We start from the raw sequence: 25,169 nt of genomic DNA on the forward strand, positions 1-25,169 counted from the left end.
GAAGAATGTGCCCTTTTGTTTGGAACAAAGAGTGTCAGGATGCATTCCAGATCTTAAAAGCGCCTTGTTGAGTGAAAGATGCCTTGTTCATTTTGATCCTGCTGAGTCTGTGGTTTTGGCAGTGGATACTTCTTCATAAGGTATCGGAGGTGTGCTCTCACACAGATTTGGTTCACAGGACAGACTGATTGATTGCTTTCACTTCCAAGTTATTGACCAAGACTTGAGCAACTACTCCCAAATACCGAAAGAAATGCTCACTATTACCTATGGTGTAACAAAGCTCCACAGTTATTGTTTGGTCGGAAGCTTTACTTAGTGACAGACCATAAGCCACTTCACTCTTTGTTTCATCCATCCAAATCTGTTCCACCATGGACGGCTCACGAGCTACAACACTGGGCTTTGTTACCGTCACAATTTCAGTACAAATATTGTACCTGTCCACGTCAAAGCATGCAAATGCTGACACCCTTAATCGGCTTCCTGTTGGTCCTGAATCTGAATTTGATGCTTCTGCCACATCTTGTTGTCAAATTGATGCACAAGACTTTTCCACTGAACTATAGGAAAATTGTGCAGGCTACAGAAGTAGACACTGACTTGAACCTTCTGTTGCACTGCATCTGTAATGCTTGGCCTAATTCAGTGAAAAACATTCAGCATTCTTTTTTGTGCTGATATTTTGCTCATCGGCATAGCTTCTCCATCAAGCATGGTGTGATTTTATTGCAAAACAACTCTGAAAATTCGCATGTTGCAAAAAAATGTATTGTGACTACTCCACCACAGACACTGGAGAATTGTATGCACAAAACAGTTAGTGTGTTGGCACTGTACTTGGCTGGGCATGTATGCCCACATTGAAGAGATGACATCACAGTGCACACTTATGCTGAAAATGTATTGGCACCAATGAAAATGTTTTCAGCTTGGCCAAAGTCTCAATTGCCATGGCAATGAGTGCATATTAACTTTGCTAGTCTCTTTGGGAACACTATTGGCCTTATTGTTGAGGACTCTTTTAGCAAATATCTATTTGCAGTGCCCATGAACTCTACTACATAGTGTAGTATCATTCAGGCTGTGTCATCTATTTTTTGCTTCGAAGGATTGCCTGAAGTGTTGTTAGTTACAGACAATGGATGACAGTTTATGACTCAGGATTTTTAACAGTTTTGTACAACTATTGGATTCACTCAGCTTACCAGCTGTCCATTTCATCCTCAGTTGAATGGAGAAGCTGAATGATTTGTGCATACATTCAAGCACCTGATGAACATACTACACGTGTCCCACACATGGGAGCTAGCGCTGCTGCTCTTCCTCACAATGTCCAGCTCCCAGCCCCGCAATGGTCCGTCACCGGTGGAGCTTCTACATGGTTGGCATCACTGCACTCTGCTCCAGTTGCTGCACCCACTGCACCACACGGCATCTCCCACGCTCCGCATGTATTGCTTTGCACCTAATGATTCTTCAAAATTTGGGTGCTTGCATGTATTTAATTCAAAGTCCTGCTGGGAAGCCGTGCCATCATCGCACATTTTCTGTCCCGATTCGCATCCTAGCAGGATCTTGTTGCGGCCAGTGCAGCTACCCCCGGGACCAATGGAGCTGGACCCATCACCTTCACTCCGCAGCAGCTCAATGTCCTGGTACCCTCCATGGATCTGGGAGATGATGCTGTCGCTATCATCATCATCATCATCACCGCACTCTCCATATTTTGTGAGACTGACTCAGAAAGGGGGTGGATGCCTTCCCACGGTTTTCCAACCAATGTTACCCTTGGAGCACAGGACGGATGTCGGTGTGCAGCCAGAGGCTCGGAGTTGGTCCCAGGTCCCAGTTGCGGCTCCTGTCTCTTCACCCCACACAGCTTCCTGCCTCCGCCCCCTTCCCCTGTTGTCATAAGATAGCTCCAAACATGACAATGGTGTGGCACTTGGGGGGGGGGGGGGGGATGGGCATTCCTACAGCATCGACTGCACATCGTTCAGAGCATAAAGAAGGCGCTGACCTATGCGCCAACAGAATGAGCAGGCAGCACCACATCTCCGGGAAGACAGAGTACAGTGCCTCCTGTCAATGCTGGCTTAAGCAGCTGCCCATCACTGGTTATCTCCAGTTCAGTAGCAGAATTCAAGAGTACCAGTGCTGAATAACAGGAAGACAATACTTAGCCTGCATGTTGCGAGTAGTAATAGAGAATAAAGTACTTGTACATAGGAGGCATGGGAAGCACAGGAATCACAGTGAGTTATGGTTCTTCTCTTTGTAGAAATAAAGTGTTAGATTAATCAACATGTGATATTCCTGCTACTGGCCATCGCAGCTTCTCTCCTTCCTTGTTTGTGTACGTGCTGACTCCCACAGTAGCCAACACAACAGTAACAATACTAAGGAATGGCTGGCTATAAATGAGCTGGGCTGGTCAGCAACCATTTTCCTTCCCTTAGATTATAATACCTTTCATATACTCTTCCTCCTAACAATCTTTGATGTTTCCGTCTTTCTCAAAACACTTCAGTAATGCTGGCTCTTTCCTCTGTTCATCTGCAGTATTTATTCATGCAGCAATGACTGGGATATCACTAGCACTGTGAAGGTCCTCTAACAGATTCTAAGAAAGGGAATTAGAATTCTTCTGTTTGTGTCTATTTTTTTAATACTACAGTAATTAAATATGTCTCATGCTTCAGTGCCCATCTCACCAGTTGTTCTAACGGATCCTCCAGGCTTGTCAGCGACCACAAAGGACTGTCGTCAGTAGCAACAGTGAATGGTCTGCAGTATAAATACGGTCAGAACTTGCTGATAGTTCAAAAGCAATTGCAAGACACTCTCTGTCAGTTATAAAGTAATTCTTCTCAGACTTACACATTACTCTCATGTTGAAATTAATTATTCTTTCACCAATTTCCGGTTTTTGCACTAGAACTTCACTTATCCTACAACTAAAAGCATCAGTCTGCAGTTCCATATTGCATTCTCATCAAAAAGTGCAAGGACTTGTGCAGATGTCAGAACGAAACCAGTGACCCCTCATGTCACCAACCATTGTCTATAACCTCTATGTCATGGCGAATGACACACAGCATGCAGTAGTGCTTTAACTTTTACGTGAAAGTGATATGGTACACAAGAAAAAGTCTTAGTTAAATCACTAAGTACTTTCACTGGTAATAATTTCTGATTTCTTTATTTGAGTGTGTCATATTTCAGGACAAATATTTCCTGTCTTTATGAAAGCTACACTTTGCATTAATGAAAAAGTCTTTCTGAAGTAAGTGAATATAAAGTCTATTGGTATATAATTTTTGGAAATTTTTGAAAATTCTGACAGTAATGAGACTGGTAAGGCATTCTTTACTATCCTCTCATCGTCTTTCTAGTAATACTGCTTGTCGAAAGCATAAGTATGTTCCTAGGAAAACACCAAAACTAATTACATAAGCAACTTATTATATTACATAACTCTGGTCACATTTGATTATTTACTACAGATTTTACTGTAACCCTTTTGACATTTAGTTTTCAGAGGGTTGATAAGAATGAAAACTTTTGGAATGCCTATCCCAGAAAATGTAAGACTAATTACTAAGGACTTGTTCAAATCTAACTTACTTAGAGTCAGGAGGTAGAACAGCAATATCTAATACCAGAATGATGCTGAAGAAAACATCATATGTGCGTATCCTGAAATGAAATAATATAATGCTAATATATAAATCAGGTAAATATAGGTAAAAAGACGAGGGCTAGTAGAAATCCTTGGGTAACAGAAGAAATATTGAATTTAATTGATGAAAGGAGAAAATATAAAAATGCAGTAAATGAAGCAGGCAAAAAGGAATACAAACGTCTCAAAAATGAGATCGACAGGAAGTGCAAAATGGCTAAGCAGGGATGGCTAGAGGACAAATGTAAGGATGTAGAGGCTTATCTCACTAGGGGTAAGATAGATACTACCTACAGGAAAATTATGGGAGATACGATACTGCGTGAAGAGTTTGACATAGCACTGAAAGACCTGAGTCGAAACAAGGCCCCCGGAGTAGACAACATTCCATTGGGACTGATTGGGAGAGCCAGTCCTGACAAAACTCTACCATCTGGTGAGCAAGATGTATGAAACAGGTGAAATACCCTCAGACTTCAAGAAGAATATAATAATTCCAATCCCAAAGAAAGCAGGTGTTGACAGATGTGAAAATTACCGGACAATCAGTTTAATAAGCCACAGCTGCAAAATACTAACACGAATTCTTTACAGACAAATGGAAAAACTAGTAGAAGCCGGCCTTGGGGGAGATCAGTTTGGATTCCGTAGAAATACTGGAACACGTGAGGCAATACTGACCTTACGACTTATCTTAGAAGAAAGATTAAGAAAAGGCAAACCTATGTTTCTAGCATTTGTAGACTTAGAGAAAGCTTTTGACAATGTTGACTGGAATACTCTCTTTCAAATTCTAAAGGTGGCAGGGGTAAAATACAGGGAGCAAAAGGCTATTTACAATTTGTACAGAAACCAGATGGCAGTTATAAGAGTCGAGGGACATGAAAGGGAAGCAGCGGTTGGGAAGGGAGTAAGGCAGGGTTGTAGCCTTTCCCCGATGTTATTCAATCTGTATACTGAGCAAGCAGTAAAGGAAACAAAAGAAAAATTCGGAGTAGGTATTAAAATCCATGGAGAAGAAATAAAAACTTTGAGGTTCGCCGATGACATTGTAATTCTGTCAGAGACAGCAAAGGATTTGGAAGAGCAGTTGAACGGAATGGATGGTGTCTTGAAGGGAGGATATAAGATGAACATCAACAAAAGCAAAACGAGGATAATGGAATGTAATCGAATTAAGTCGGGTGATGTTGAGGGTATTAGATTAGGAAATGAGACACTTAAAGTAGTAAAGGAGTTTTGCTATTTGGGGAGCAAAATAACTGATGATGGTCGAAGTAGAGAGGATATAAAATGTAGACTGGCAATGGCAAGGAAAGCGTTTCTGAAGAAGAGAAATTTGTTAACATCGAGTATAGATTTAAGTGTCAGGAAGTCATTTCTGAAAGAATTTGTATGGAGCGTAGCCATGTATGGAAGTGAAACATGGACGATAAATAGTTTGGACAAGAAGAGAATAGAAGCTTTCGAAATGTGGTGCTACAGAAGAATGCTGAAGATTAGATGGGTAGATCACATAACTAATGAGGAAGTATTGAATAGGATTGGGGAGAAGAGAAGTTTGTGGCACAACTTGACCAGAAGAAGGGATCGGTTGGTAGGACATGTTCTGAGGCATCAAGGGATCACCAATTTAGTATTGGAGGGCATCATGGAGGGTAAAAATCATAGGGGGAGACCAAGAGATGAAGACACTAAGCAGATTCAGAAGGATGTAGGTTGCAGTAGGTACTGGGAGATGATGAAGCTTGCACAGGATAGAATAGCATGGAGAGCTGCATCAAACCAGTCTCAGGACTGAAGACCACAACAACAACACATATAAATCAGTAACACTGTGATAACATTTTGTGCATGGTTGCCCTTACAGTTCTCGAAAAGGGACACTTGTTTGTGAAATACTATTTCTGCAGTTGATCAACTGTCAATTACTTTTGGTTGCTGGGCTAGAGGAAATTCATTTGAAGACCTAAAATTCAGAAGTGCAATATTATTCCCATCAATAATCCTAATCGTATAGGAAACATGCTCAGCTATCATAAAAAGCTTGAAACATTATGTACATGTAAGGAAAGGTGTATATACATATTTAATGCTGAAACTGTGGTTATATTTGAATTAGAAATGATTTCTTATTGCCACAAAAAGGTCACGGCTACAGTAGCCTGTCAGCTCCAGCTCCACTGTTTTGATGCACTTCCTTTTATGAGACTACAACAACATTCATGTCTTTAATAATTGTAGCTTATCTGTTTCTGGATACATTTTCCTATATTTGAACAACTGATCCTATTGCTCAATTACCTTCAGGCAGTTGTCATACTCAGCTGATTTTACACATCACAAGGATGGCAAACTCCTACAGACCTCCAATATTTCTAAAATGAACACGTTTTCCACAGATTTCAAAGCAATTCCCACATTTCAGTTTACACAATGCTACAAATCACAGAAAATAAGCAGTTTTACATATCGAATTGAGTTGACAAAGATATAAACTCTAAACCACAAACAATTGAATACAAAATCTAACTTCAGTAGATCCGTCAATGTATTGCATAACCTTCTATTTTATCCACAGACTGTGAACAATATTGCACAATAAAAAATATTGTAAATATTACTGAGAGTGTAGGGGTGCTTTACAATGAAGATTTCATGTAAGGATTACACCTATCTCCATCAGCTATAAGAATGATGCCACTGTTTACAAATTTTTTACCTTTGTTTGTAACAATATAATCACTGGGTTAAGCACAACAATAAAATATTTACCATCAGTAGAGTTGAAGTTTCTGTTATCTCACTCCATTATCGTTAGTCAGCTCACTTAACATGGACTGATTTACTGGAATACATCCCTAAGACATTATGCAAAAGATTTTATTAAATAACTATGTTTTTGGCATAATCCATATCACATCAGGCAGTGTGGTTACCATCATGGTATCAGCATATGTTGAATTTAGCATATGTTAAAATTCAGGAGTAAGTAATAAACATGTATTTTTTTTTCTCCAAAAAATTCCTGCTCTGAGATACAGGCCTCCAAAGATGACACTGCAAAAACAATTTTGAAGATGCGAATTTTGGAAAATTTTTTTAAATGCTGTATCTATGTAACAGTTTTAGATATTTTGTTACGAGTTTTTTTATTTTTTTATTTTTATTTGAAAGATAACTGCTTTTTGATTACAATGGTATCCTCCGTTTGGATGTATCTGTCAAAGTTCTTTTACTGTCACCTTTTGAATTTTTTTTACAATTTACAGAAAAAATTTTTTTTTTCAAAAATGCCGATCCAGAAAAGTTAGATTTTTATCCATTGATTATTACCATGTAGTCCTACATTCTCTGCAAAGGAGAGCTTCCACTTTTTAAGTTGGACAGGTTTTTAACTTTCAAGGGTAATTTATGTCTTCACCGAAGTTGTTTCTTACTAATTTCTTTGTTACAATATTTATTTATTATCATATTCTTTGTTGCAGTTATTTCTTTTCACTTTCATTGTTGCAGACATTTCTTACACTTTGTTGTTGTTTCTTGTCAGTTCCTTTGTTGAGGTTGTTCATTGCAGGTTTCTGTACTGTAGTTGTTCAGTGCTAATTTGTTTACTGAAAAGGCTTCTAAGAAATCTGAGACCATCCAGTGAATTCTGCGTTTTCGTGAGGAATTTGCCAGTTGGCACAGTTGCAGTGTGTTTTGTGAAAAGGACTGTTTGAAATGTCTTGTGACTGGGGCCACAGGAGAGTGAAGTGTGTTGACTATTTGCATTCAATAAAAGAGTGGTATATAAGACAAACAACAAAACAGACTTTGTTCAGGTTGTGGATAAGTGTTCACATTTGAAGACTCTGTTTCAAAGTGAAGACTCTTCTAGTGACAACTTTTTGTGTTCTAAATGATTTGACAGAATAACAACAACAATACTATCTGAACCAGGTGAGACCTCCCAAGGAGCAGATGATGCAGATTTTGCATCATTGGAGAAACAGTTAAATACCCTGAATCAGTCAACTACAGAGGTAGGTGTTAATCCTGTTGAGAAACCGTGGTCAGTGAAGTCAAGCCATAAGCCCTATTCAATCAAGGAAGTGCAGAGAAATTACTAAAGCTATGGATGAATACGCTACAGCACAACTGGCAACAATCTTCAAAGTAGAAATTCCACCTTCAGAAGAAAACGAACCAAAGCACTCTCACACCTCTTGCCAGCAATTTTTCACAAATATCAATTCAACTGTTGAATATTGCGCATCCTACAGTGCAAAGGTGCAAGTTTTAACTATTATTCAAGAGACATTTTTAAAGAAAACAATTCTGAACAACGTTCCATCAGTATCATAGTAAACTGCCTATTGGCTTCTGTCTCGGGTTCTTCGGCCGACGTTCATCTAATGATTTTTCTGACGTTTCGCCAGTACGAGTGGCTGGCATTGTCAAAGCTTCACCCTCCATTGCTGGTGGTGAACTGGAGCCGAGCTCGCGGCCGCAGACTATATGTACCTGGCACACCAACGTCTGAGGGCTTCTCCGCAGTCATTTCCGGTGCGGTTCTCCTCTTCCTACCTGCGACGGTCGTTCGCTGCAGTACGGGAAGCCAGGATCCGTTTACCTTAAGGCTTTCCTCTTTCTTGTTCAAACTGTTCACATGTTTTTGTATTTCTACAGCTTCTCTGAACATGCGCGTGTGATAGTGCTTCTCTACAGCCAGAACTTCCGTATCAGCGAATTTTATTACGTGGTCGGTCTCATTCAGTGTGAGCTCTGCCACTGCCGATTTCTCCACCTGCCCCAACCTGCAATGTCGCTTATGCTCTTTGATCCTGGTGTTAATGGATCGTCCAGTCATTCCGACATAAACTTTTCCACATGTGCATGGTATACGGTATATTCCCGACATTGCAAGTGGGTCTCTTTTCTCCTTCGCCGATCTAAGACACTCTTTGATCTTCCTTGTTGGTTTGAAAATCGTCTTTATGCCAAGTTTGCGCAATGTACGGCCGATTCTGTCCGTCACTCTGGGAATGTATGGCAGAGAGGCCGTACCCGACATTTCTTTTTCTGGTTCCTTACTTCACCGAGTGTTTCGCTCTGTTACACTTCTAATATAATTTGTAGAGTACCCATTGCTCCTCAGGACAATTTCCAGGTGTTGCATTTCTCGTTTGAGGTGTTGCGGCTCACACATTCGTCCTGCTCTCGTTACGAGCGTACTGATGATGCCTCTTTTCTGGCTCGGGTGGTGGTTTCACAGTTTGTGCAGGTATCGGTCCATGTGTGTCGGTTTTCAATACACGCTGTGTCCCAGGTTTTCGCCGTCCCTTGTGACCAGCACATCTAGAAATGGCAGTTTCTTGTCCTTTTCTACTTCCATGGTAAATGTTATGTTGGCATGGAGGCTGTTCAAGTGTCTTAGGAAGTCACCGAGCTGTTCTTCACCATGGCTCCACACCACGAAAGTATCATCGATGTACCTGTACCACACCTTAGGTTTGCAAGTCGCCGAGTCCAGTGCCTGTGCTTTGAATTGTTCCATGAAGAAGATGGCCACCACTGGACTGAGAGGACTACCCATGGCAACGCCTTCCAGCTGTTCGTAGAAATCGCCATTCCACATGAAATAGCTCGTGGTGAGACATGCATGGAAGAGCTTTCTGATGTCTTGCGGGAAAATGGAACCAATGTGCTCCAGAGCATCACTGAGTGGCACTTTCGTAAATAACGAAACAACATCAAAGCTGACCAGGATGTCATTTGGTGCAAGTTTCAGTTTCTTCAGCTTCTCAATGAAGTGTCCTGAGTCCTTAATGTATGTGTCGGTCCTCCCCACGTGTGGCTGGAGGAGAGAGGCCAAGTGTTTTGCCAGTTTATATGTCGGTGAGCCAGGAGCTCTAACGATCGGTCTCAGTGGAACGTTGTTCTTATGGATCTTGGGTAATCCATACAGCCGAGGTGGTAGGGTTTCTGTGTTGCGCAGGTTTCTCTGTATGTCCGCCGGCAGAGAAGACGCCTTGATAATCGATTCGTATTCCGAGTGATACGCTGCGTCAGATCTGCGCTTAGTTTTCGGTACGTTGTCGGATCTAATAGGTCTCGGATCTTTTGCTCATAATCTTCGGTCTTCAATACGACGGTCACGATCCCCCTATCGGCAGGCAGTACCAATATACTCTTGTCGGCATTGAGATTCTTAATGGCTTGTACCTCTTCTTTCTTCACGTTGCAAGCTGGTGGTTTTGCTCGGCGCAGTATCCTGGCTGTTTCAGTGCGTATTTCCTCTGCCCTTTCACAAGGAAGGGTCCGAATGGCTGCTTCGGTGTTGGCAATGATGTCCTCCATAGGTACAGTTCTGGGGATGATAGCGAAATTCCCTCCTTTTTGAAGAACAGACACTTCCTCTTCGGTCAATTGTCGTTCAGTGAGCCTTTTGCAATATCGAAACATACCGTAAATTATTTTTGTCAGACACAGCTAACGTCTTGTGATGGAAATATTGCTTCAAGGCTGTTGAAAGTAAAAGCAAATATTAGTTTCCTTTATGATGGGAAATAAAAGACATTTCTTGCAAGACTCTGTGTGACACCAAAACTTTTCTTGTTGAAAATATTAGAGAAAGAAGTCGTTATAACTAAAGTGATCCCCAAGATTTTATTATAAATGCAGAGATTTAAGATGTTTGGTTTCAGTGAATCTCTTGTGCACAACTCAGATCGTTAATGTCAAGGAAGAGCTGTGTTTGAAGAGAGTACCGCAATTAGGAAGCATAAAAAATGAGAAATTATAGAATCGACTGTTCAGTCCATGTCTGCAGTTCCACATTCATATACGCCTGCAATCAGTTTGGATAGTCCAGCGCTGCCTGTATAGCAATTCTGTCTTTAAGAATCACTCAGATTGTAAGGGAAAAGAAATCTGTGAAACATGCTCTACTAAAATATCAAATACAACAACCATCCATGGACACAAAGTTATAAGACACTGATATTTTGCTAACCCATATTACTAAGGCACTGTTGGAATTTTTGCATTTTATGTTCTTGCCTTGGAACAATGGTGACAAATAGTGAGAGCTGTACTTTACTTGGCACGGGTGTCATTCGCAAGCCGAGGCGACTACTGCCGAGATGACTGCTGCCGATAGAGAAGCAAAGTGCTCACCTCTCTGTGCCTCACAATGCAGTCTGGCAGCTCAGCCTGTGCGGCACTACCTGCAGAAGGCAATGTCCCACATCTCTTCTACAGTCTGTCACTCAGCCTCAGCCTGACACTGAGTTTAAATCAGGCACGGCTCCCTCATTTATCCAAAATCCTTGACCCAGAGAACAAAATACAGTGCTTCTTCGATTACATTATGTTACATAGAAAGATATGCAGCATACACCAGCCAAGTCTAGCGATGTGTTAACAAGTTGAGGACTATCACAAAAAAGTGAAAGTATCGCGTGACATAAAAGTTGATAACTCACCTGTGTCACAGGCAATTCCTCAGTTTCTGCAACTTTTGGTTTCTGCTGATCCTCAGACATGTTTTCAGACACCTGCATCATAAAAGCCTGACATTACTCACATTGAAAAGATTAAATAAATCATTCTGCCGACACTTCCTTGAAGAATAAATACCTCAAATGTTATGAAAACACACAGATCAGTGGTGTCTTCAGATAATACGTAATGATGATGATGATGATGATGATGATGATGATACGTTTCCTTAAAGGCATGACACACTATCATTGTGTGAGTAACTTTGAAAAACGAATAGTGTTCTGTTTCTGGAATTCAGGTCAGTGATACCGTGACAATTTTGTCTTTTTCGGGGCATGCTGCAATGACGGTGACATACAGGATAGATCAGGGTCAAATGCAGAGCCACAAAGATGCTGGACCATACACTGTGACTGTGCCATAGTATAACCGCCACCTCATGCCCATAGCTGTAAGGCTACATTGATAGTTGGGGTTCAATGCAGGTCACTGCGATTGGAGTGAAACTGTTAACGTCACTGGTTTCTGCATTGTCTGCTCACATGCAACCTCGGCTCCTACATATCGAGGAAAATATGAATAGCATTCCCTATAAGAGTTAGACTTCAGAGCCCAAACACAGACATATGTCTTATGCCACTGGGACATAGCCCGCATCTTTGCATGTCTTATGCCACTGGGACATAGCCCAGCCCTTCTGGTACAGTGACAGGTGTGGGTCCTTTCCTGGCCTGATAATCCTCCTGAGCTGTTGTGGAAAGCCCACATCCAGGATCTTGTTCAGAAACTAAATGCTGCTTTATTTACCATTAGAAGAGTATCTGAAATAAGTGACAATTCAACACGAAAAGTAGTCTACTTCACATATTTTCATACACTTATGTCATATGGTATTATTTTTTGGGGTAACTCTTGTGATTCAAAAAGGGTATTTTTGGCTGAAAAACGGGCTGTTCGAGCTATATGTGGTGTAAGTTCGAGAACCTCTTGTCGACCCCTATTCAATAGTCTGGGAATTCAGACATTGCCCTCACAGTATATATTTTCCTTAATGTCGTTTGTTGTTAGCAATATTAGCCTATTCCCAAGAGTTAGCAGCTTTCACTCAGTTAATACTAGGCAGAAATCAAATCTGCATGTGGAATGCACTTCCTTGACTCTTGTGCAGAAAGGAGTGCAGTATTCTGCTGCATCCATTTTCAATAAGCTACCACAAGAACTCAAAAATCTTAGCAGTAGCCCAAACTCTTTTAAGTCTAAACTGAAGAGTTCCCTCATGGCTCAACTCCTTCTATTCTGTCAAGGAGCTCCTGGAAGAGCTAAAAAAATTAAGCGGGTTCCAGTGTTAAATTGTTGATTTCCTTTATTTAAACTTAAGACTTATCGCCTGAATATGTTTTTTATATTTCATTTTATCTGTTTCTACTATCGTGTTATAATTCCATGTATTGAATCGTTCCATGACCATGGAGACTTCTCCTTAATTTGGTCCCATGGAACAATAAATAAATAAATAAATAAAAACGAGTCACCCATTGATCACTTGGAAGGAAGGAAGATTAGAGTTTAACATCCACATTGACCACAAAGTCATTAGAGATGGAGGACAAGGTTGGATTTGGAAAGTATGGGGAGAAAAATTGGCCTTGTCCTTTCAGCAGAACTATTCTGGCATTTCACTTAACCAATTTAGGGAAATGATGGGCAATTTAAATCTGTATGGCCAGATGGGGATTTGAACTCTTCTTCCCAAATGTTACTTCAGTGTGCTGACCACTGCATGACTTTGCACATTACTGATCATCTGGGATACAGCCAGTCGGCAACTACTTTACCTGTGTCACCTGGCAGTCACTATCAAAACTTTGTGTGCTCTCATCCAAACTACAAGGAAAGTAATTTCATGACAACAGGATGTCTTTGAGTCTGTTCCACATTCATCCACATCTATATTCTGCAAACCACCATGAAGTGCATGGCAGAGTGTACATTCATTGTACCAGTTATTGGGGCTGCTTCTTGTTCAATTCACGTATGGAGCACAGGAAGAATGATTGATTGAGCACTTCCGTGTGTGCATACTTATTCGAATCTTATACTCACGATACCTATGTAAGCAATACGTAGGGTGCTGTAGTATGTTCCTAGAGTCATCATTTAAAGCTAGTTCTTGAAATTTTGTTAGTAGACTTTCTTGGAATTGTTTACGCCTGTCTTCAAGAGCCTTCAGTATCTCTGTGACACTTCCCCATGGATCAAACAAACCTGTGACCATTCGTGCTGCCCTTCTCTGTATACGTTCAATATCCCCTGTTAGTCACACACACTTGAGCAATATCTAGAACCGATTGCATGAGTCATTTGTAAGCATTCTCCTTCGAAAACTGACTGCACTTTTCTAGTATTCTACCAATAAACTAAAGTCTACTACCTGCTTTATTCACAACAGAATCCACATGATCATTCTGTTTATTTCTACAAGTGTTACATTCAGGTATTTGTACAAGTAGGCCAATTCTAATTGTGACTCACTGATATTATAGTCACAGGATACTACAGTTTTTCCATTTTGTGAAGTGTAAAATAATATATTTCTGAACATTTAAAGCAGGTTGCCAGTTTTTCCACCAGTTTGAAATCTTATCAAAATATTCTTAATATTTATGTAGCTTTTTTTTTTTTTTTTTTTTTGACAGCACTTCATTATAGATAACTGCACCATGCACCATCTGCAAAAAGTCTGACTTTACTGTTAATATTGTCTGCAAGGTCATTAACAGACAACATGAACAGCAAGGGCCCAACACACTTCCCCAGGGCACACCTGAATGTACTTCTACATCTGACGACAACTCTCCATCCAAGATAACACACTGTGTCCTCGCTACCAAAAACTCTCCAATCCAGTCACAAATTTCATTTGATACCCTTATGATTGTACTTTTGACAATAAGCACAGGTGTGGTCACGAATAAAATGCTTTTTGGAAATCAAAAAACACTGCATCTACCTAACTGCCTTGATTCAAAGCTTTCATTATGTCATGTGGGAGATGTGTGAGTTGGGTTTCATGTGATTACTGTTCTCAGAATCCTAGCTGGCTGGCACTGAGGAGGTCATCCCCTTCAAGATTTCTCATTATGTTGGAGCCCACAATATGTTCTAAGATTCCACAACAAATCGACGTCAAGCATATTGGACAGTAATTTTGTGAATCAATTCTACTACCCTTCTTGTAGATGGGTGTGACCTGTGCTTTTTTTTCAAGGAACTGGGCACAGAGTTTTATTTGAGGAATCTATGATAGACTATAGCTGGAAGAGGGGCTAACTCAGCCACAAATTCAGTATAGAATCTGGTACGGATTCCATCAGGCCCTGGAGCTTTCTTAAATTTTAATGATTTCAGATTTTTTTCCCTTATTACTTATTTCATTCATATTTTAAGTGGTACGAGGATTAAACTGGGGCAATCCTCCAGGGTTTTTCTTTGTAAAGAAACATTTGAAAATTGCGTTAAAAATCTCTGCTTTTGCTCTACTAACCTCAGTTTCAGTTCCCATCTCATTTGCTAGGGACTGGGCGTTAATTTAGGTTCAAAATGGTTCAAATGGCTCTGAGCACTATGGGACTTAACTTCTGAGGCCATCAGTCCCCTAGAACTTAGAACTAATTAAACCTAACTAACCTAAGGACTTCACACACATCCATGCCCAAGGCAGGATTCGAACCTGCGACCGTAGCAGTCGCGCGGTTCCAAACTGTAGCGCCTAGAACCGCTCGGCCACTCTGGCCAGTTAATTTAGGTGCCACTAACAATCTTTACATACGACCAGAATTTCTTTGGGTTTTGTGAAATATTGTTTGACAACATTCTGCTATTGTAGTCACTGAAGGCATCACAAAATTGCTCTCTTGACAGCCAAATGCATTTCATTCAGCATCTCTCTATATCTATCTCTATCTACATTCAATGAAAACAATCAATTATTGATGAAACTATTTAATTGGATGGTTAAAAAATCTACTCACCAAGCTGTGGCAGAACACACACATAAAAGGCTGTTGTGACTGGCAAGCTTTTGCAGCAGTGGCTCCTTCTTCAGGCAGAAGGGTTGAAGGGGAAGGGGAAAGGAAAAGAACTGGTGAGGTTTAGGAAAAGGGTAAATTTTGGGAAAGTCACCCATAACCGCGGGTCAGGGGAGACTTACCGTATGGGACGAGAAGACTGTATCAGTCTTTCCTTCTCATCCTGTACTCCTGGACCTCTCCAGTTCTTTTCCTTCACCCTTCTTCCTTACCCTTCAACCATTCTGCCAGAAGAAGGAGTCACTGGCTCTGAAAGCTTGCCAATCACAACAGTCTTTTATGTATGTGTTCTGCTGCTGCTTGATGAGTCTGTCTACATTCAGCATTTCCAACTTCAGTATGTGGTGATTTCAAACTGTACTGAATCCTCAAATGTGTTAAGATCAACTACATGACATCTGTCCCTTGCAGTGTTGAAATTTTCATGTGCACTAGTCTGTATAAAGGTGCTAGGGGTACACAACTTGGCAGATTAGTTGGAGGTGTTATACACAAGTGTGATAAACAATGAATAATCAGGGCTGGGTGAGAAACTCTTTAAGAGCAGTGGTGACGTGGTTCAAGGCAGAATTCCTTATTGGATCTGCTTGTTGCTGTGCATTTTCCAGCATTCCAGCAAATTATGTTATGTAAACTACCAGACAGAGTACAACACAAACTGTAGAAGGCCGGTGCTGTCAGGGTGTTCTATTACATATGTACCAATTGTAAACACTTTAATACTTTGGACTTGTTTTGAGGCTCCTTACAAATGCTTGGCTGCCAGTCCTGAGGAGGAATATATGTCTGAGGAAGGATGGTAACAGAAAACACACACACACACACACACACACACACACACACACACACACACACACACACACGAGAGAGAGAGAGAGAGAGATGCTGTGTGGCGGAGTGTGCAGGGGCTAGAATGCCACAAGGCACAGCACATCGTTAGTTTGTGGGGCAGGGATGTCAGGAAAAAAGGAGTGAAAACCGAAAGGAGCAGTGAGAGATGGGCAGGTGTGTTGGCAGAGGGAGCCTAATAAACCGGGTGGGAGATAAAAATGCGGGAGAGAAGATAGGACTGATGGGGTGGAAACTATCGGGTGGAGGGTGTGGGGATGGTATGTTACAGTAGATTGAGGCCAGGATAATGATGGGAGTGGAGAACATGTTGTAAGGATAACTTCCATCTGCACAGCTGAAAAAAGCTGGTGATGGAAGGGAGGATCCAGATAGCTCAGGTAGTGAAGCAGCCATTGGAATAAATTATGTTTTGGTCAGCTCAATGTTGCACCACAGGGGGTTCTCCTTTGCTCTTCGCCATAGTTTGGTGGTGGCAGTTCATCCTGATGGACAGGTGGTTGGTAGTCATACCAATATAAGAAGCTAAAAGCTAACAACGGAAAATGCAGGATGGATTGCAACAATATTATGGAAAGAAAAGTTGCTACTCAACATATAGTGGAGATGCTGAGTCACAGATAGGCACAACAAAAAGACTCTCCTCACAACATTTAAAGCTTTTGACCATTACACAGGACTGCAGTCTCTGGCAACTGAAACCACACTGTGAGCAGCAGCACCACTGCATGATGGGAGTGGCAGCTGTGTGGAGGTAAGGAGGAGGCTGGGGAGGGGAAGAGAAGGGATAGTATGATGGGGGTGGCAGACAATGAAGTGCTGAAGATTAGACAGTGGGCAGGGGCGAGGCGGCAAGGGGGGGGGGGGGGGGGGGAGGTAGCAGAAAAGGAGAGAAATAAAAAGGTTGGGTGTGATGGTGGAATGACAGCTGTGTAGTGCTGGAATGGGAACAGGGAAGGGGCCGGATGGGTGAGGACAGCGACTACCAAAGGTTGAGGCCAGGAGGGTTACAGGAACATAAGATGTACTGCAGGGAAAGTTCCCACCTGTGCAGTTCAGAAAAGCTGGTGTTGGTGGAAAGGATCCATATGGCACAGGCTGTGAAGCAGTCACAGCTTGTTGGTTGTCATGCCTACTACATAGAATGCAGCACAGTGGTTGCAGCTTAGCTTGTAGGTTACATGACAGGTTTCACAGGTAGCCCTGCCTTTGATGGGATAGGTGATGTTACTGACCGGACTGCAGTAGGTGGTGGTGAGAGGATGTATGGGTCAGGTCTTGCATCTAGGTCTATTACAGGGGCATGAGCCACGAGGTAAGGGATCGGGAGCAGGGCTTGTGTAGGTTCGGTGGACCACAGAATACCAATGTGGGAGGTGTGGGAAGGATAGTGCGCAGGACATTTCTCATTTACGGGCACAACGAGAGGTAATCTTAACCCTGGTGAAGAATGTAATTCAGTTACTCCAGTCCTGGGTGGTACTGAGTTGTGAGGGGAATGCTCCTCTGTGGCTGGACAGTGGGACTTTGGGAGGTGGTGGGAGACTGGGAAGATGCAGCACAGGAGATTTGTTTTTGTACCAGGTTGGGAGAATAATTACGGTCAGTGAAGGCTTCAGTGAGACACTCGGTATATTTAGAGAGGGACTACTCATCACTGCAGATGCGACGACCACGAGCAGCTAGGCTGTATGGAAGGGACGTCTTGGTATGGAACGGGTGGCAGCTGTCAAAGTGGAGATATTGCTGGTGGTTAGTAGGTTTGATGTTGATGGAGATAAATGCATTTTAGACATCAACTGTACTAATTATTTTTAATTCTTTACCAGTTTTGGTCATACTGACCACTGTCACAAGAAGAAAAAGTGGTACATCACATGGGAAACAAATTCATCTTGCCTTTAAATGGGTTGAAAGCCATCAAAGTTACTAGGTGTTACCCAAAGCACTGTTACTGTGACCCTAAAGAACATAAAACTGGCTTCAGTACATCACAGCTGAGTATGAAGGAAATGGAGTCAGGACTAATCTCTGCAACAGGAAACTTCTCTAAGTTTTGAACTGAGGTATGTATACAGTGTTCATGATATGAAAGAAAAATACAACATATTTATTAATACAGTCTTCGCCTTATTTGAAAACTGTTTTCACCAAAAGTAGCTCACATTAGGCCAAAATCTAGCAATGGATTACTCAAGCAATAAAAGCCTCTTGTAGGCCCAAAGGAAAGTGTATCTGTCAGTCAGAAGCAGCATTCATGTTGATGCTATAGTCATTACAATGTGTACTATGGAATATTGAACATTATTATAAAGACATCAAAACAAATGCACTAAGAGAAAAAGATAGTACCATCACATAAGAAAATACAATGAGATGACAAAAGTCATGGGATATCAATATGTACATGTTCAGATGGCAGCAGTATTATATACACAAGGTATAAAAGGGCAGTGCATTGGCGGAGCTGTCATTTGTACTCAGGCGATTCATGTGAAAAGGTTTCTGATGTGTTTATGGCCTAATGACGGGAGTTAACGGACTCTGAACATGGAAGATAGACACATGGGACATTTCATCTCAGTAATCATTATGAAATTCAATACTTCAAGGTCCACAGTGTCAAGAGTGTGTTGAAAATACCAAATTTCAGACATTGCCTCTTGCCAAGGACAACATAGTGACTGATAGCTTTCACTTAATGACCTAGAGCAGTGCTGACAAACAAGCAACACTATGTGAACTAACCATAGAAATCAATGTGGGACACACGACAAACATATCCATTAGGGCAGGTTGCGAAATTTGGTGTTAACAGGCTATGGAAGCAGACAACTAATGTTAGTGCCTTTGCTAACAACACGACTACATGGTCTGCAGCACTTCTCTTGGGGTTATGACCATATTGGTTGGACCCTAAATGGCTGAAAAACTGTGGCCTGATCATATGAATGCCAACTTCAGTTGGTGAGAGCTGATGGTAGGTTTTGAGTGTGGTGCACACCCCATAATGCCATGGATCCAGGTTGTCAACAAGGCACTGTGCAAGCTTGTAGTGGCTCCATAATGGTGTGGGCTGTGTTTATACGGAATGGACTGTGTCCTCTGGTCCAGCTCAACCAATCATTGACTGGAAATGGTTATGTTCAGCTAATTGGAGAACACTTGTAGCCATTCCTGGACTTCATGTTCCCAAACAGTGATGGAATTTTTATGGGTGACAATGTGGCATGTCACTGGGCCACAATTGTTCACAATTGGTTTGAAGAACATTCTGAATGATTAAAGAGAATGATTTCGCCCCACAGATCATCCGATATGAATTCCATCAAACATTTATGGGACATAATTGAGAGATCAGTTCATGTACAAAATCCGGCATGAGCAACACTTTTGCAATTATGGACTGCTATAGAGGAAGCATGGCTCAATATTTCTGCAGGGGACATCCAACAACTTGTTGAGTCCATTCCACATTGAGCTGCTGCACTATGCTGGGCAAAAGGAGGTCTGACAAGATATTAGGAGGCATCCCATGACTTTTGTCGCTTAAGTGTAAAGACAACATGGAATTTAGTTAAGGGGAAGACTGATCAATGAACTGCAGTGCCCTGCAGGGTGGCCCAAATCAGGAGTATTGGGAATTATCGTGGAATTTCACGCACCTGGGAATATCATGGAAATATCAGGGAATTTCATAAAATATCAGGGAATTTTTTTGCGACTACACAATATCGTTTTTATTATAGCAGAGAGAGGTTATTTGTGCCAGCACAATCTTCACAATGTAGTATCCTATCTATCGACTGCAGCTGGAAGCTTACGGTGCATTATTGTTTGACATGATATTGTAATTGTTGAGATCAGTATTCATGCCTGTTGTTCTGTGGGATAAACTGTTGAAACTGAGTCGTGGAACATACTATATATATATATATATATATATATATATATATATATATATATAGTAGTGTTCTCCAAGCAATACAGGTACTGCACTCAGAATCTTGGCGCATATTGTACATTTACAAACTGCCATGAAGCTTCTTGACTGCATAGATGCTCTAGGTGAATTTCATATTTTGTATTACAAAATAAGTACAGTTTCTGAGAAGGATTATACCTACAACAAGCTTTCAAAAATTTTTGTCACTTCCATGTATCATTTATATTGACATGTAACATTAAAAATTTTGGCCATTGCATTCAGCACGACAGCACACTTTCAAAGTTATTAGATGACTGATCCAGGTTTTGAAGTTTTGGACAGAAGTTGTCAGAAGCGATTTTAAGAGCACAAAATGCAAGCTTTGCAATGTTACATTTTCTTTAAGCAGTATGGGTATAACGGATGTCAAAAATTATGCTAAAGGATTAAAAAATATTAGCAAAGTTAAAATCTACAAAAATACCACTCATCTCCAAAGCTTTTTAACTTGCCTACAACATACTAGAACTGGGACAATTAAACATGAGTCACTAAAAAAATTAACCATTTCTCATCCAGTCATAAATCAAGATAATGAACTGAAAATTTGGAGTCCTTAAGTACTGTCAGTCCCTTTCTTCTCCAAGAAGAAGTAAGCCATGCAGAAGTACTTTGGTGTATTCCGACACTGTTGACTCGCAAGTAAATGTGTTTAGATGGAAGTGAAATCTAACTGTTTAAAAAAAAAAGTTCAACAACAATGAAATAGCCAGAAGAATGGAACTTCATTGAGCTAAAATTGCCTACTCAATTCTTTGTGGGATAGTTCATTATTATATAGACAGATTGAGGGAATGTATTACTTCTTGTAATCATTTTGTTATAAGATTTGTTAATTCACTCAATAAAGCTTGTCAAGAAACTCAAATGGATATTTGTGTATCTACTTTTCTTCGTCGTACAAGGGCTTCTGATCTGTTGTTCAAGGAAATGCTTCTAACTCTTATACACCTTAATAAAAGTTTACAAATCTCAATGGATTAATCATAAATTTTTCAGAGATCTGAAATCTGAGTTGCAGTTTACTAAAGAAATCAATTATCCAATCTTGGGAAGCTGCAGTCTTCATATCATGCATGGTGCATTAGCCACCAACTGGAATTTTAATGGCAATTTATCATTTGTTTGAAGACATACCAACTCGTACTCAGTTATCAGAGTATTCACGATTAAATCTTTACCCTAAAAAAATCTTGTGCAGTCTGTTTGGTAGAAAATTAAAGTGTTGCTGTCCTGCTATTGAAAGTGTCTGAAATCTTAAAAAAAATGGAGGAGGGTTTACAATCAGGGTGTATTCGTGGACAAGGAAAAAAAATTCCCGGATTTCCCAGTTAAAAATACACTTTCTCCCAGGTGAAAACATACTTTTTCCCTGTTAACTGACAGTATATTTTCTCTCGGAATTGTATAACTTATAAGTCCTTTGAATGATTGTGGTTTTACACACGGGAGTAGAATTTCCCGGCACTTTAGAAAACTAAACACGGGAAGGGGGAGGGGGGGGGGGTCTTGGTAAGATCTTTGACGTGCAGCAAAGCAACATGTACGCATTGAAATTGAGATTGCAATGCACTTTTGTAAGCCAGTCATAGCTCACGTCACGTGATCTCGCCAGCCGATGACAGCGGGTATTCAGAGCTTAGGACACGTGATGTCATCCAATAGCAACATCACTGTTAAGTAGCGCGAATGCACAAACAGAAAAAGTGAATGGTTTAAATTAATATACATAGTGTTGGTACACGAAACACAAAGCTTTCACATATAATATTGTGTCTGTAAGATTAATACGCTGCAAGAGAAGCTAAGCTTTCACATACAATGTTGGTCTTTTATGCGTGTATTACAATTTAAGATACATCACATAAATGTGCCCGTAAATTTTTTAATAAAGACATAAATGTCTGATCTTCTGGGCTCGAAATTCATCTAAATGGCTCGTCATCAAAGAGTTGATTTTTAAATGAGAGTCAAATGCTCATCGCACATTATCGCACATAGCTCCGTTGTAACTGCCAGAATGGTACTTTGATGGTAACGCTTTTCAAACCACCATTCGGAATATTTTCCCGTGACCTGTTAGAAATAGGTTCGTTTCAGCAGTTGCCAGAGAGCGCCAGACGACAGGCGTCACCACGCTTTTGCTGCTACGATGTCGTGGGGAGCCCGTATGTTCGTACGTGTAAAACATTAAAAGATCGTACATTATGTCATAAAGGAAACAAGACATCAGAGGATACTCCAAGAGCATCGGAATTTCGTGACCCCTATTGAAATGTGCACATTTGAAGTGCACATTCGTATGTCCATATTCCCAGTTAAGTAGGTCACAACCTGATTTTAAGTTTTTCAATGTGGTTTTCGGGATGTAAATTTTCTTGGAGTACCAGTACTGTGTTATCTCATGTTTGGTTCTTTATTATGGCATAATGCCATACGTGCTACAAGTTGAAAACGTGCACTTGAAATGCAGCGAACAGTGTGTGGAATTAAACACTTCGTTTCAAATATATTGTTCGCCTCAACGGAAAAGATTAATAAAAGAAAATTTATTTCGCAAACCAACAAAAATAACTTCATTGTTCTGCAAGGCAATTAATGCTTGCCTGTCAGAAAGGTGTAAATCAGAAATTTGTTTTGTTTTCATTTGACACGAGAGCAGTAAACAAAGAGGAAACAGCAAACTCACTAAATGTAAACACGGGTCACGTGGAGACTACCCACTCCCCCACTGTAACTCAAACTTCTCTGCGCATCAGCCCCAGATCTACGATATTTCGGAACCGGCACAATACCCCGCCACTCCCTCGAGCATTTGAGATAGGACGTCAAACATTTAAAAAAAATCTACTTTTCAAAAATATGTTCATTTTGTAGCGCACATCTTTCTGAAGAGTCTGATGTATAAAACGTGTGTTTGAGGAAATGTAAGACATGTTATTTGGTCTTAAGTGTGCCAGAAGTGCAGTGCCACCCCTCTTCACACAACATCCTTCTATCGCACGTCACTGTACTTCGCTCTGTAGAACTAAAACATTTATATTTTTTAATGGATGCCATCAAACCATATTCAGGACAGTGCAAATTAAAATGTCCTGTGGTGCCTCTCCTGCTTACAAACGGTCTGTTTGACATCCTGTCCCTTTTTTTTTTATTTTATTTTTTTTTAGTCCTTAGCTCTCTAATCTTGCTGCAGCTTTACATAGCGTGATTTTCTATCTGCGAAAGAATCTATTACCTCACCAAAGTTTGTCAAACATTTTGCTACATGAAAAGTCGAAATGTCGTTGTCTAACGCTGAAAATGCTGTTAATGCAAATAGGATGCAAGACTGGTGTGGTTTCCCGATCTGATTACGTCTGTTTTGTCACTGTCTGCTAGATAAAACAAAACAGGCCTTTCTAATACGGCAACGATTGTAATACACACCAAATAAATGAGACTGTTTTGGCACAAACGGTCTTTTTTGTAATGACAGAATATAATTCACAAAGTAGCAATATCAAATGCCTATTAGGCCTACTACAAGCAAAAAGCCTTACGTTAGGAAATAGTTTCACACTTCATTCATATGCTCCAGTTTCCCAAGTATGAGATCGAAAAGTAGTAGTATGAAATTTTTATACAAACTTGGAATCGTCATATTGTTCCATAATTTGTGTGATGTCCCCGTTTCTTCTCCTTCCTCATTCTAACAAACAATGTTGTTATCACTAATTCTGTAACTATTCCTGCCGATGTCAAAGCTTCTTCGCAGGTTAACTCCACTAACTCTGCCAGAAAACTTTAATTGCTCAACAATTAATATATGAGTATACCCTAAATGAAACAAAGGGGATGTTGCAACTCTTGATGCTCCAAAATCTTTAATTCATTCTGTCCAGAACTTTTACGTAAAAATCTTCAATAATTTGATCTACCAAATATTAGAATTTTGATTTGTACTACTTCATACAAGTCATTGGCTTATTTTTGTGTTACTCATTTTGAATTATGTACATTTTATGAGATTTTAAAATATTTATAAAATACCGACTGTGGCAATGTACCCAAAAATGAATAAAATAAAAAGTAAACTTTTTAAATAAACATACTTAAATGTGTCGTCTTAATTTTTGAGTTTCATATCGGATTTAATTATTGACAGTCACAAAACAAAACTGTAATTGCATTTATAATACAAATCAAATTTCAAGTCAGGGAAAAGTATTACAAACTTTAATAGAAAACTAGAAATATCAAGGAATTTTTGAATCATTGGTTTGTGGCCAGCCTGCCCTAAACACTCAGCTTTGCCAAAAACTAATAAGGAGCACTGGCCCATCTGGCCCGTAACTACTGTATGATTAGTCAGTGTCACCAGCTATGTTGTGTTTAATAGTATCATATACAGGGTGTCCCACTTACCTTGACCACCCTAAATAACTATTTGTCCAGATAGAAATTACAAAATGTTTCAAGCAAATATTCTTTAGCAGTTAGGGGGACATCAATCAGCATGATTGCCTTCGTTGTAGCTTTGTTTTTTTACAAAGATATCAACAGCAGTAAATGGCACCCTGTATTTGTTATTCGGTAATTCATTTCCTCTCCTAAAGACCTATTCAAAAACGTATCACAGTGTACCATTCACTGAAACACAACATTATTAATTACATATACAATACTGACTTTGAGCCTGGGATCACAAACTCGTCCACTTGGTGGAGTTGTCAAAAAATAAATGAAAACCAAGTAAAAACATACCACAAAATTGACTCTGACTCTCCTGTACCACTGCCCAGGAGTAGCACATTCGAAGGTGCTCAAAGTGGTGACCCTGGACACCGATACACTGGTGCACTCGTTGAATGAAAGAATTATTTACTGCTTCCAGTGTTGACTGCTGAAGAGAATTACAAGCAAGCACGATACGTTCCTGCATGTCCTCTGGAGTTGTTGGGATATCACGATAGACAACGTCTTTAATGTATCCCCAAAGAAAAAATACAGAGGATTTAAATCAGGAGACCTAGCAGGCCAAGTAACTGTTCCTCCTCGACCAAACCATCTGGCAGGATACCTTCGGTTC

The 25,169-nt window shown here is 40.4% G+C and overlaps 1 protein-coding gene across 5 annotated transcripts in view; it reads right to left on the reverse strand.

Annotated features, from left to right (window-relative positions):
• The window catches only part of LOC126194812 (gastrula zinc finger protein XlCGF17.1-like), a 118,107-nt gene that overhangs the window by 59,136 nt on the left and 33,802 nt on the right, over positions 1 to 25,169 (reverse strand). For all 5 annotated transcript variants that reach the window (XM_049933133.1, XM_049933132.1, XM_049933129.1 and 2 more), the window contains exon 3: positions 11,155 to 11,226. In XM_049933133.1, the coding sequence (XP_049789090.1) occupies positions 11,155 to 11,226 (72 nt within the window). The remainder of the gene's footprint in view (positions 1 to 11,154; positions 11,227 to 25,169) is intronic.

The sequence above is a fragment of the Schistocerca nitens genome, chromosome 7 (assembly GCF_023898315.1).
Source record: "Schistocerca nitens isolate TAMUIC-IGC-003100 chromosome 7, iqSchNite1.1, whole genome shotgun sequence".
NCBI classification, from domain to species: Eukaryota; Metazoa; Arthropoda; class Insecta; order Orthoptera; family Acrididae; genus Schistocerca; species Schistocerca nitens.